General features: G+C 47.1%; 1 protein-coding gene across 1 annotated transcript in view; it reads right to left on the minus strand.

Moving 5' to 3' along the window:
• Positions 1-14,395, minus strand: part of adamts17 (ADAM metallopeptidase with thrombospondin type 1 motif, 17) — a 219,443-nt gene that overhangs the window by 43,002 nt on the left and 162,046 nt on the right. The window contains exon 12 of the mRNA XM_034079817.2: positions 1,383-1,528. Coding sequence (XP_033935708.1) covers positions 1,383-1,528 — 146 coding nt within the window. The remainder of the gene's footprint in view (positions 1-1,382; positions 1,529-14,395) is intronic.

Raw genomic sequence — 14,395 nt, forward strand, 5'->3', positions numbered from 1 at the left:
CATGCTTTGTGTTGCGATTCGATGCAAATCATATGTAAAACACATCACATCCATGCTACGTGTTGTAATTACACATGACTGAAACATTTAGTGTGTGGGCATACTCATGGGACAATCTGTTCATACATGTTAGGATTAAAAGCAACACCGTTTTAGAAGAGAAAGTTGTCATTGTGTCAACGAGCATGTGGTGTAAACACAGCTGGATGAAGAGCTCCACTCTGCATGAACATCTGCTCCACTGTTCTGGAGATGAACACGGTAACATCCGTCATGCACCGACTGCAGAGACTAGACAATAAGCAGCATGTCATGCTACTGAGTCACTGTCCATCCCTTTGATGCAACATGAAGCAGCATGCTACTGAGTCACTGTCCATCCCTTTAATGCAACATGAAGCAGCATGCTACTGAGTCACTGTCCATCCCTTTAATGCAACATGAAGCAGCAGCATGTCATACTGAGTCACTGTCCATCCCTTTGATGCAACATGAAGCAGCATGCTACTGAGTCACTGTCCATCCCTTTGATGCAACATGAAGCAGCATGCTACTGAGTCAGTGTCCATCCCTTTGATGCAACATGAAGCAGCATGCTACTGAGTCACTGTCCATCCCTTTGATGCAACATGAAGCAGCATGCTACTGAGTCACTGTCCATCCCTTTGATGCAACATGAAGCAGCATGCTACTGAGTCACTGTCCATCCCTTTGATGCAACATGAAGCAGCATGCTACTGAGTCACTGTCCATCCCTTTGATGCAACATGAAGCAGCATGCTACTGAGTCACTGTCCATCCCTTTGATGCAACATGAAGCAGCATGCTACTGAGTCACTGTCCATCCCTTTGATGCAACATGAAGCAGCAGTATGTGCTTGTTTGGCTTTGACAGAAATGGAGGATTGTAATGAGCTTCATTACAGCACCACACATACAGTGACTTTAGGACTATATTTCACATCGCATCCTAGTGTAAAGTCTAGCTAATATATACAGTCCCGTTGCTCTCGTAGTGTCAGCCGACTCTCCACACTCTGCGACCCTCCGGTTCTCAAGCTACGGCCTACAGACAGAGCAGCCTGATAGATGAATGTATCACTCACCTTAAGCATGTTCTCATACATGTTAGAAAGGTGTTGCTGTGTTCAAATGTCACTGGCCTATTTGATTTGTATGGTCTTAAATGATTTTATTTTAAAATATATAAACGTTGCTGCTGTTCCCTCAGCTGTGTCAGCCGCTGTGTTTCCTGGTTGGAGCCCCCCGGTTATCTGCAGGTTGCCCCCCTCCCATCGAAGGAACATATGGTTGCATTGTTGTTGCTTTGAGGGAATATGTTGACATAAACACACACACAGACGGACAGTGGGGTGACATACGGAGGGTTGTCACATTTCCTCTGTCTGAACTGGACTCCAGTACCGCAGGTCCTGCTGCACATGCTCCACTGGCTCCACGGACTCCAGTCCCCGTCCACATGCTGCGGGATGGGGGTCTTACTGACACACTCTCCTGCCCTGCACCACTGACACACACACACACACACACACACACACACACACACACACACACACACACACACACACACACACACACACACACACACACACACACACACACACACACACACACACACACACACACACACACACACACACACACACACACACACACACACACACACACACACACACACAGATTAAAATAATTTCAACTGCACTTCACAGTCATCATTATTGTTGGAGCAGCCTGAGAGAGGTGGGGGTGCAGTGTGAGGGGGGGGGGTGCATGACAAGCCATTTGAGTATTTATTCCATATCCTTGATATCACACGGCAGCGGCCTACACAAGCTGGCTCTTTGATTTCACTTGTTAGATTTATGGTCAAACTAGTTAGGCACTCTGCTTTACTAATTAAATAAAACATTATACTAGTCACTCTTGTCTAGCGGCACTTTTGTCTGACTAGTTACCACATAAGCCTTACTAGTGACGCCAGGAGCAGCACTTGTAGCACCAAAGTCCCAACTTGTAAGCTTTTTGATGAACTAGTGACCCTCTGACCGTACTAACAGTCTTACAAGTTAACTAGTGCACTGCAAAAACTCTGACATGTTAACTAGTTACAAAAAAGAAGCAGAACTTAGTGGCATACATGTGTCTGCACTAGTTAATGTTTATCCAACAAAGCCATGTTGGATAAACTACCATCTTATATCTGCTCCCTGATCTCTCTGCGAATTGAAAGTACTTATTGCCTGAGATCGCATGCTGTGGTTTTATTAAATGTGCCAAGTGCTAGGACTGTCTTAGGGAAGAAAGCTTTTAGATGTGCAGCTCCACTAACTTGGAACAGTCTGCAAAAAGAATGGAAAATTACCAAGCCAGTACCACTACATATTTTTAAAGCTCGGTTGGATGCTACAAAGTCAGATGCTGTTGGTTCCTGTACATGTGGTTAAATATGTACATTGTAATCCCTGTACATGTTGCTGTATGATGTCCTTTTGTTGTTCTGTTGTTTATGTTTTTATGTCTTGTGGAACCTACTGCTGCAGGTCTCCCTTGGATTTTACCTGGATAAATAAAGGTTTTGAATTGAATTTGAATTCAACCGCTGATAACATTTCCCACCATCACTTCCTCTACTTTTGTGTCTCGAGGGCACCAACAAAGACACACACACAAAGCGGAACAAAGCAGAAACAGAAACATGTATTTTTCTATGCAAAACAGAGACTGACTGATTTCCCACGGACAATATTTTAACAGTAGGCACCGAATACCGCCTCACGTCTTCGAGACATTGCTAAAAACATTGCTACGGCTCTCCCTCACAGAGCTGAACTGACCAATTCAAATCTGGGTCCCGCCTGCTTCATTTGCATATGGCTCACTAGTGAACGTGTTAACCCTAACCCTAAGGCCTTCACGTTCACTAGTGAGCCATATGAACTGCAACTAGATAACTAGTGGATGCATATTGAAACTTACACATTAACTAGTGAATGCTAGTTGAAGCCTCTTTTGGTCTTGAAAGCTGACTAGTGAGGCTCAAAATGTGCACTAGTTAACTAGTGAGGTCCAAAGTGTCCACTAGATACACTAGTGCAATTGTTTTTACCTTACTAGTTAACTAGTTACACACCGCCTTAGAGGAGTCACTAGTAAACTAGTAAACTAGTGACACAGATGTTTTTCTTAATAGTCAACTAGTGGAGGGCAAAACAATTGTACTAGTGTATTTAGTGGACACTTTGGACCTCACTAGTTAACTAGTGCACATTTTGAGCCTCACTAGTCAGCTTGTAAGTCCAAAAGAGGCTTCAACTAGTTAACATTACATTACATTGCATTTAGCTGACTCTTTTATCCAAAGCGACTTACAATAAGTGCATTCGACCAACAAGATGAACTTGAAGAAAACAGAATCATAAAGTACATCAGGTTTCATAGAGCTAAACATTTCAAGTGCTACTCAACTGGCTTTAGGTAAGCCAGCCCTTTATTAGTATATAAGTACTTTGTTAATAGTTATATTGCTCGAAGTGGAGTCGAAAGAGATGAGTTTTCAGTCTGCGCCGGAAGGTGTGTAAGCTATCTGCTGTCCTGATGTCAATGGGGAGCTCATTCCACAATTTTGGAGCCAGGATAGCAAACCCACGTGTTTCTGCTGATGGGAACTTGGGTCCCCCTCGCAGTGCGGGTGCAGCGAGCCGTTTGGCTGATGCAGAGCGGAGTGCACGTGCTGGGGTGTACGGTTTAACCATGTCCTGGATGTAGGAAGGGCCAGATCCATTCGCAGCATGGTACGCAAGTACCATTGTCTTGAAGTGGATCCTAGCAGTTACCGGAAGCCAGTGGAGGGAGCGGAGGAGCGGCGTGGTGTGGGAACATTTAGGAAGATTGAAGACCAGACGAGCCGCTGCATTCTGGATGAGCTGCAGAGGTCGGAGGGCACATGCAGGTAGACCAGCCAGGAGGGAGTTGCAGTAGTTTAGGCGTGAGATGACGAGAGCCTGGACCAGAACCTGCGTGGCTTTCTGGGTCAGCTGGGGACGCATCCTCCTGATGTTGTAAAGCGTGTATCTGCAGCAGCGGGTTGTAGCAGCGATGTTTGCAGTGAAGGACAGGTTGTTATCTAGGGTCACTCCCAGAGTCCTTGCAGTCTGAGTCGGGGAAACAACAGAGGTGCCGATGTTGATCGTTAGGTCAAGAGTGGGACAATCTTTTCTCAGTTAACTAGTGAACATTTTTCCTTAACACTAGTTAACGTGTAAGCTGCAATATGCATCCACTAGTTAACTAGTTGCAGTTCTTATGGCTCACTAGTGAACGTGAAGGCCTTACACGTTCACTAGTGATTCATATGCAAATGAAGCAGGCGGGACCCAGATTCTGATTGGTCAGTTCAGCTCTGTGAGGGAGAGCCGTAGCAATGTTTTTAGCAACGTCTCGAAGAACTGAGGCGCATCAGTCGGGTATTTAGTGCCTAATGTTAAAATATTGTCCGTAGGAAGTCAGTCAGTCTCTGTTTTGCCTAGAAAAATAAATGTTTCTGTTTCTGCTTTGCTCTGCTTTGTGTGTGTGTTTTTGTTGGCGCGAGTGTGCGCATTGTAACAACCAGAAATGTAAACACTGGTAGTCACTCACGGTAACGCCCACCCAACCAGTGATTCGCTGTTGGTTGGTGCCTTCATTCAATTATCCCTATATATTTAGACGGAGAAGGAAGGGGAGCGTGTGTGTGCAGCAAGAGAGATCATCGGAGCAACATGCTCATCCGTTAGAAACCAACAGTAAGGTCGTTTAAAGTCCGTGTTGCTGTTTTGTCTGATCCGCCGTCCACCGTCATCATACCAAGCCCCCAGGAAGTGCGCCGGACTCTGAGGAGAATATTCGTTGTGGCCAAACGGGGGTACTGCACTTCCGTTAGGTTGCTGGGCCCGGAAACACTTTTTCCCATTGACTTACATTGGGAAAGAGTGGTCTGTAAATGGTTGGATAATTGTTTTTAAACTACCCAGTATGAACACTTTTATAGCAATCCAAGTGTAACAATCCAAGATGGCAGCACGTCTGTACCTGTCCCTGTCCGCTGTGCTCTCATGTCTGTTCTAGTGTTGTCTACGTGATATATGTTATCGTTGTAAAACACCGGTCAATATCTGTGAGCTGTTTTGGACAGTACAACCGGGGCGAGCGTTGTTGATGCCGTAATATTACGGCTAAACATTACTGCTCCGTTCCTGGGACCACTCTATCCGCTTGGACTGCGGAGCCTGTGCTCACTTCCCGGAGCTGAAACGCCACCTGTGTTGCGCTTGATTTTGGACTTGTATAATAAGAACGGGTTCGTTGAGCTAAAGCATAGCATGACTGGGCTTGTGTTCCTGTTTACATGAGACGTCAAACAACGTCATCTTCGTTCTCGGGAGGACTGAAAGTCCGGACCGGATTCTCACCTCGCTGACCTGGCATTTCTCATCTTCGGCAGGACGGAAAACGCGGACGGTATTCCTGTGCTGATTTCTGGATTTCTTCAACAGGCCCTCTCTACCTCCTGACACATGTCACCCAGCATGTTTCTCCTAATACCTATTTTTCTCCTATTGACTATTCTCCATCCATTGAGGTGCGTGAAGGGTATGAAGACCAAAATGTGCCTCATCTTGTCTTCCCTAGTAAAGACACAAACTGGGATTCTACTTTGTTTAAGAGCTCTGTAAATTGGAGAACTCTAATCTCCAAGGATCTCATGTCTCTACCTTGTCTTATTCGTCTTTTTAGTCCTTATAACTGGTTGTTTTCGATGAGCTTGTGTTCCTATGGTGGAAAGAGAGTAATAGGCCTATATAATGAATCTATGCAAACAACAACTTGGGTGAAAAGGAAATGTTTCATTGTTATCCTGCTCCTCTTATCAGGAAACGTTCATCCAAACCCTGGACCAGATTTTAATTGTCTGAGTACCCCTGATGATTTTAAAGCAAGGTCGGGTCTTGGTATCATCCACATAAATGTCAGAAGTCTACTTCCTAAAATGGACCACATGAAAATCTGGGCAAAATCCTCTGATTCTGATGTTCTTGTTTTATCTGAAACTTGGCTAAAGAAATCTATCACGGACAAAGACATTGCAATTAAGGGTTACAATGTGTTTCGTTGTGACCGTCCCAGAACAGGTGGTGGTGTTGCAATTTATGTAAAAACAAAATGTCATGCTACCATCCAATCATCTGTGTCTCTTAGCAGACAATTTGAACTACTTGCGCTGAAATTGGAACTTCTTAAGGGTCAGTTCATCACTGTTGTAGGGTGCTATAGACCCCCTTCAGCAAGCATTGAGGCTTTATCATCATTGAGTCATCAGTTATCTTGCTTGGATTTTAAGGAGATTTTAATTGCTGGAGACTTTAATTGGGACTGGTTGTCCTCTGTCTCCGATAGTTTTAAATCAACCTGTGACTCTTTTAATCTTACGCAATTTATCAATAGCCCAACTCGTCCTAATCTTAAACACCAAGATAAATCGTCTCTTATGGACTTATTTTTAACAAATGCGCCTCATAAGTTTTTGGATATTGGTATTTTTGTAAATGATACGAGTGACCATTGAGCTATAGCTACAATCAGGCAAGCTACGCTTCCAAAAACAAGACCACAAATAGTTTTTAAACGTGACTTTTTTTAAACATTTTTGCGAGCAAGCATTTTTTCATGACCTGTGGGATTTTGATTGGAACAAGATCTCTCTCATTAGTGATGTTGAACTGGCATGGGATTATTTTCATGAGGCTTTTACTAGAATTATAAACAAACATGCTCCTTTACACAAATGTAGGGTGAAAGGGCTAAAAAAATCCCTGGTTTAGTCCTCAACTGGCCAGCATTCTAAAAGAAAGGGATATTGCCTGGTCCAGGGCCAGAACATCGAAATCCCAAGTGGACTGGATTGTTTTTAGACAGCTCCTAAATCAATTCACCTTCCTAGTTAAAAAGGCTAAATCTGAGTACTACATTTCTAATACTACTAGTAACTTAAATGATCCAAGGAAATGTTGGAAGGTAATAAAAAACTAATTTGGAACAGAAACTAACCCCCTAAACGCACCAGGAGCGTCTGCGCCGCGTTACGTTGCGGCTGCGCCACGCTGCGACCTCCTCCTGCGACCTAACACACCAGGCGCGTTTCAAAACGTTGCGGAAGCGGAGCGTCGTGTGTGCAGCCTCGCAGTTCTTAATTAACTTTAAAACATTAATATGTAGTTGTTACCTTCCACTCCACAAACTGCAGCAACTAAAAACCAGGCCTTACATATATATATACATACATACATATAGCCTACATATATATATCTTTATATATTACCAAGTGGTTTCATGTACAACCCACACAAGTATCATGCTAAATTAAGCTCTGTTGCTTGGATATCACTAGATCCTGTTACCGCTAGCTGCCGCGGCCGCCTCGTTGATATCAAAATCCATCATAACAAATCCAGTACCATGCTGTCATGAACGTGCGGTGCCGTTACGTGTAGAAATTGACGTGCTTAATGTGAACTAGCATTTTGGGGTCCGTGGTTAAAGTTGCGCATGCTCTATGAGCACACATACGGGTACTTCTCAGGCATGCCGGGTAATCTGTGACGTTTTGCTCTCTCAAAAGTTGGGCCATTTTATCTTCATGCGCCAATGAGCAGCTCTCATAGGAATGAATGAGGCCCCGCCTCCCACGCTGTATCCAAGGTTGCGGTCGGATAATCCAAAAATCAGCTCCTAACGTCTAACCCTATCTCCTATTCCTTGACCTCTGAGTGAAGCGTCACGGAGTTAAGGGATAGTGGATAGGAGAATTCAAAAGGACTTAGGAGAAGAGACTGCAGTACTTTAGAGAATCGACTGCACTTTCACTATCCGACGTGTTTGTGATGCGCCAGCAGGTCATTTTGTGCGTCTGCTGCTGTGGGGGAACTATGGAAAATACAGTTTTCTATAGCGGACTACAACATGGATGTTCAATAAGAACGAGGGACTACTGTGAACTCATCTAGAGACTCTGCACCGTGCTCTGATGCTGCTGCTTTGCTTTATGAACGGGGACAACAGAGAAACATATTCTTCAGGACCAAAGCTGGAATTGAAATAAAAAAGGAAAGTGAAACTTATGCTCATTACCCTCTCCCTCCGGTCCACATTAATACAAATGATCCAAATACATATGATTGTATGAACTATGAAAATATCTTAAAATCAATACAAATGTATTATTAACGTTAGTCCTTAACATCTATCTCTGTGTATATCACCATTCAAAAATATTTTAAAAGTTGAACAAACCCCACACAGCTCAGTAAAGACCAGTGTTGGGTGTAACCATAGACTGTATGGGTGTAACGCGTTACAAAAGTAACGGAGTTACAGTAATATATTACTTTTTGCTGTAACGAAGTAATGTAACGCATTACTAATGAAATGTGGGTAATATATTACCCGTTACAATGCTCAGTAACGCAGTTACAACACATTTGAACCCGAAATGAAATGGTGTTTTGTTTTTTAAGAATGTACTAACATAACAAGACATTCCGACACCAGACATATACGTGCGGGTAGATTAGTAAACCTGGTGTTTACCCTTCAGGCTTCGCGTCGGGATCTTCGGGGCAGTTGAAAGTTATGCACCCTTTATTCAAAAAAGAGAACGGAGCGAAAAATACAAACAACAAATGGTGTCAGGTGCGCGTGACCTGCTCCGCTGCGCGGGCATCATCTCCAAAGTGCTTCCACAGCAGTGACACACATCTGAGGATAATCATTTATACGAAAATGGTTAAAGCAACCATCACTAAACGCCAGCAACACTGATCTACTGCAGACCGTAGCAACGGGTCAGATGGGGACATCACGTTACCCTCCGCTGTGGACACTAGCTTACTCCCGCCTGACTCGCCCCCGGAGCAGCAGTCTTCGTCGCCCCTCTGCGGCCCGCAGGTGCGAGGATACCACGGCAAAAGAGAGCCTGCCCAGGTATATCTAAACAAGTACCCGCCTGTACAGTGGGGTTCTATTTCGTATAAGGCTTCGCCCTCTAAGGCTATCGCTATTGGGTAATCCCTCACGTGTGCAGCACTGACAGACTTAATCCACGCCCACCTATGACGTGGGCCCCACCTACGGACTCACTTCCGTATAAATAGGAAGTAGTCCCTACAATCTGCTCCCACTTTTCTTCAGCACTCCGTTGCAGAAGCACTGTACAGGCACAAGCTCTTTTCAGAGCTGTTTACTAGAAAGCAAACATTTCCCCCTGGCCCCATTCTCCCTCTCCTCCGGACGGGGAGACAGGGCGGGGCTCGGTGTTAGCCGACATATGAGTTACGACCGGCTGTGACTGGCTCGCTCCAGGGAGGAAGCGGCTTTACACAGACGATACAGGTGAGTCCTGCCGGGGATTGGAGCACGCAAATGTGGCTCTCACTCCCCGGGTGCACTCATTGTGTCCGTCTCCCTCTGGCCCACAGACAGCGGAGAGCGAACGCTCTCGCGGCTGCGGCCGGGGATGATTGGCTAGTCCAGGAGTCTTACTCTGTGGACCAAGCCCTTGATTATTGGATCCGAGTGGCGGGCTGACACCGGGTCACCGGGTCCCTCTATCCGCCATCTCGGCTCTGCTGTATAGGCGGTATTCTGTGCTCTCCTCCGGATGACATAAGCGGCTGCCTCATAGCCTGTCGGTTATTAGGCAGCAGGGCTCGCGGCACAAACCGGCTGTCTTTAAAACCTGCCGGTTGATTAGACAGCACGGGCTTGTTTCCTATGTCACAGATATGCCTCCACACACCGTTCATTCCTCAAGCGGGTTTGAGCGTGAACGCGCCTCAATGTCCGGTTTACGAGCCTTCTCCTAAACGGCGACATGATGAGAGCCGCTGTGCAATACAGCGTGTGGAGGTGCAAGAGCCAGCTGTAACCTGTCAGTCAGCAGGCAGCAGGGCTCGTGGCGCAAGCCAGCTGTATTTAACCTGGTGGTTATTAGACAGCAGAGCTTGACATTTAAACCTGATGCGCCTAACCTGTCGGTTAGCAGGCAGCACGGTTTTTTTCCTCTGCCCCAGATGTGCCTACTACACACGGTCGTAATGAGCCCAGGGCTGTTATTACGCACTGTGTGAATAGCACTGCACACACCTCCGCTCATTCCTCAGCAGGGTTGAGCGTGAACGCGCCTCAATGTCCAGTTTACGAGCCTTCTCCTAAACAGAGACAGGATGAGAGCCGGTGTGAGATGCAGCGTGTGGAGGCCCCCTCGCAGCTTTTCGCTCCGGGCCCCTCTTGGGTTGCTTCACGGGCAACGGCGGCGAGGGCTCTGACGTGGCTCGTCACCATGACAACCACAGCACATCCAGAGCATGTCGCGCGCTCTCAGAATATTACTCAGAATGGCGACACGTGTGTTCGATGGACAGATGGATAATAATAAGCAGCAGCAAGGCCCACCGGGTAAGCCGGCTGCCCCTAACCTGTCGGTTATAGGCAGCATGGCTCGCTGCATAAATCGGTTGTCTTTAAAACCTATTGGGTTTTAGGCAGCTCAGTTTTTCTCCTCTGTCCCAAACCTACCTCCTACACACGGTCGTAATGAGCCCATTATTACAGTGAGGACAGCACTGCACACAGCTCCGCTCATCCCTTAGGGGTGTTGAGCGTGAACGCACCTTAATGTCCGGTTTAACACTGTAAGCAATTGCTGTTATTTTACAGCCAATTTTAAGCACTAATCTACTGGCAGCCCCCTAACCAGAATGTTACTGTGAATTCTTTAATTTTTTACAGTAATAAACTGAAATTGTTCAACAGTATGAATACTGTATAATTTCAGTGTATTGCTGGCGTCTCTGCTGCCAGTATTTTACTGTTAATTGAAAAAATACAGCAGTATACTCTATTTTATTTTTGCAATAAGAGGCTGTAAAATCATTTCACAGTATGAGTACTGTGGTATTGCAGTGAAGTGCAGGCGTCTGTGAAGAGACTGCCGGCGCTTTACTGTTATTTGACAGGAAAATGTGTTACAGTGGACATAATGAGAGTGAAATGCAGCGTCTGGAGGGCTCTGGTGTGGCTCGTCACCATGACAACCACAGCACATCCAGAGCAGATTGGCGCGCTGAGTGGTGGCGCGTGTGTTCAATAGACAGATGGAAGATAATATGCAGCAAGGCTCCCCGGTTAAGCCGGCTGCCAATAGCCTATTGGTTACTTGGCAGCATGGCTCGCTGCCTAAGCCGGCTGGGTTTTTTAACTTATCGGTTAATAAAACAGCAGGGCTTACTATTCAATCGGTCTACCTTTAAACTTTTTGGGTTTAGGCAGCACGGATTTTTTCTCTGTCTCAGACGTACCTCCTACCCACGGTCGTAATAAGCCCACGGAGGGCCATTATTACGCATTGGGTGGACAGTCTTCTCCTAAATTGCGACATATTGAGAGCCTGTGTGAAATGCAGCGTGTGGAGGGCTCTGGCATGGTCTCTGCAGTTCGCCTCTCCCCCCCGCAGTTCTACGGGATACAGGGAACCCTGTCATCCCGGGAACAGTGTCTCGCGCTAGGGTTTTTTACTCCCGGTATTTTCCGATCCCAAAGGAGACGGGGCGGGGGGAATGAGACCCATCCTCGATCTGTCAGTGTCAATGGCCTTTTCCCATGCTGACGATCAAACAGGTGCTGGAGTGTTCACCAGGGAGACTGGTTCACATCCATAATCCTGAAGGATTCTTTACTCCACGTAACCATCATCCCGAAACACAGCAATTTCCTGCGTTTCTCATTCCTGGCTCCACAGTTCGTATCTCATCTGTCAAACCTGGGTTTCATTATCAACTGGAAGAAGAGCTGTCCTCGTCCCTCCCAGGTTATCTTTTTAACTGGGAGTGGAATTGAACTCAGCCCGCATGAGAGCGCGACTCTCACAGCGGAGAGGGGAGAAAGTGACAGCTCTCCTCCGGCGCGTCACACCCCGCGGGGCGGTGACAGCCCTCTCCGTGATGCAGCTGTTAGACATGATATCAGCTGGTCCCGTGGTGATCCCCCTGGGTCTCCTTCATAGTGAGGAGACTCCAGGTGGTTTATTCGCCTGTGCATCGACCCCGTGCGTCAGAGGAGACGCATGGTGTACATTCCTCCTTCCGTGGTTTGGATTTGACCCACTGGAAAAATGTCCACGTCAGTGGGGGTGCCCCTGAGCAGAGTGACGTCACACACCGCAGTGTTCACAGACGCATCTCTCGCAGGCTGAGGAACGTGCATGTCGCAGGCAGCGGGGGGGCAGTGGCCGGGTCACATGTCTCTCCATATAACGTGCTGGAATTACTCTCCGTATGGAAAGTGCTCCAGCACTTCGTCCCGTTGCTGTACAATCAACATGTTGATTCAAACAGACAACAAAGCAGCGGCGGCCTACATAAATCGCCAGGGAGGTGTTCAATCAGCGCAGCTGCTGAACACACATCCTGCACAGCCAAATGGACAGCGCTCCGTGTGGTGTGCAGGGAGAAGCCTGGACCCCGTTGGGCCCCCTGCCTCGTGCTGTCGTTCCTCCAGCTGTTGCTGGACAGGAATTGGCTTATAGCACGGTAAAAACATATACTGCTGCCATTTCATCTTGCCACGTAGGTTTGGTGTCAGCACGGTGTGTAGTCACCCTCTGACAAAACGTTTTCTACGGGGAGCACAGAGACTCAGACATGTGTCACGCGCTTTGGCGCCTCAATGGGTTTTTGGCTTTAGTGTTACGCGCACTGAGTAAAGCTCCATTTGAACCTTTAGATCAGGTCCCCCTGAAGTTCTTGTCAGCCAAAGTATCTCTGCTCCTGGCTCTCACATCAGCTAAAGGGTGAGTGATGTGTCTGCTCTCTCGGTGGCTCCGTCATGTCTCCAGATCCAAGGAGGTGGCAGTTCAGCTGTTTTGCGCCCTAACCCGGTTTGTATGCCAAAGGTGATCACTCTTTTAGATCGAGAGTGATACCTTTGGATGGCTTCTTTCCTCCTTCTCACACATCAGAGGAGGAAGCCACTTCTCATCTTCTCTGTCCTGTGCGCGCGCTGTCATGCTATATTGCACGCACGGCTGCTTTACGCAGTTCCCAGCGTCTGTTTGTGCATTACAGAGAGCGCTCAATAGGGCAGCCTCTGTCGGCACAGCGCCTGTCACACGGGCTGTGTGAGGCTGTGTCACAGGCGTATATGTCTCCTCTGGGTTGATCCCCCGGAGAACATCAAAGCGCACGGCACCAGAGGAATTTCCTCCTCCACGGTGTTGCACGGGAGAATGACAGTGGAAGACATTTGCACTGCTGCATCTTGGTCTTCCCCCTGTTCTTTTATTCGTGTTTATTTTGAGGGATGTCTCCCACTCCTCTCTGACACACTCAGTACTGAGTGTCCTGTCAGAGTGAGTAATGTCGGGGACTCAACTGCGTGCCCTCTCTCCTGCCTGTCGGCACTTACGGCCCCTACACACGGCGGCGTGCGTTGCCGCTTGGCGGTGGGCGTGTCTTGAGCTTGGGGAGTCAACGCGAGCAACCCGACCAACAACCAACCACATGAATGTCCCGCCCCGGACATACAAAGCAAAGCATTCATGCTACATCCATGCTGGCTAAATATACTGTCTATGCTTGCTAGCTGTCCATTCAAACGAAGTACACTGGATATAAACTCCCCAAACAAGCGAAAACCTACCAGTTTCCCCCACTGTCTCTGCCCCCTCCCCCCATGCCTGGCTCCTCCGGTTTGTATCCCTGAATGTAAAGAGGGACTGGTCATATAGTACCGGGTGATTCCCTACCGCCACGATCATTTTCTCCTCCTTTTGTTGACATATGGGAAATAACTGCGGTCTGGCTCTCCCAACATACACCCGGTTAGATTGGCTAGTGCTTGTACTGTCAGATTTGCATACGCGGGATTTGATTGGCTGACAAAAGTAGAACATTGCTCTACTTTTGCAGCGAGCACCGCGAGAGAAGCTACGCTTTGCTCCCACAATGCAGTTCGGCGAATCGTGACGTCACCCCATTCAAAGTGAATGGGCAGAAGCGTTGAAGCGGCAAGGCACGCCGCTGTGTGTAGGGGCCGTTAGAGAGCTGCCCTTTTCCCCCTCTTTGATCGTTTTAACAAGTGGGACTTTGGTCTCTACTTTTTATAAACGACAGGTAGCCTATTTAGCCTACCTTCTTTCCCGTATGGAGAATATTCATTTTTTAAATGCTATATTCCCTGGGAATGGGATGCTCCATTTACGCACGGCGAAATGGACATGGGTTATTAATTGAGTAGATGTGTTTTTGTGCTTCTGGTAACGGACAAACCAGTGGGGCGTGGACTA

The sequence above is a fragment of the Pseudochaenichthys georgianus genome, chromosome 3 (assembly GCF_902827115.2).
Source record: "Pseudochaenichthys georgianus chromosome 3, fPseGeo1.2, whole genome shotgun sequence".
In the NCBI taxonomy this organism is placed as follows: domain Eukaryota; kingdom Metazoa; phylum Chordata; class Actinopteri; order Perciformes; family Channichthyidae; genus Pseudochaenichthys; species Pseudochaenichthys georgianus.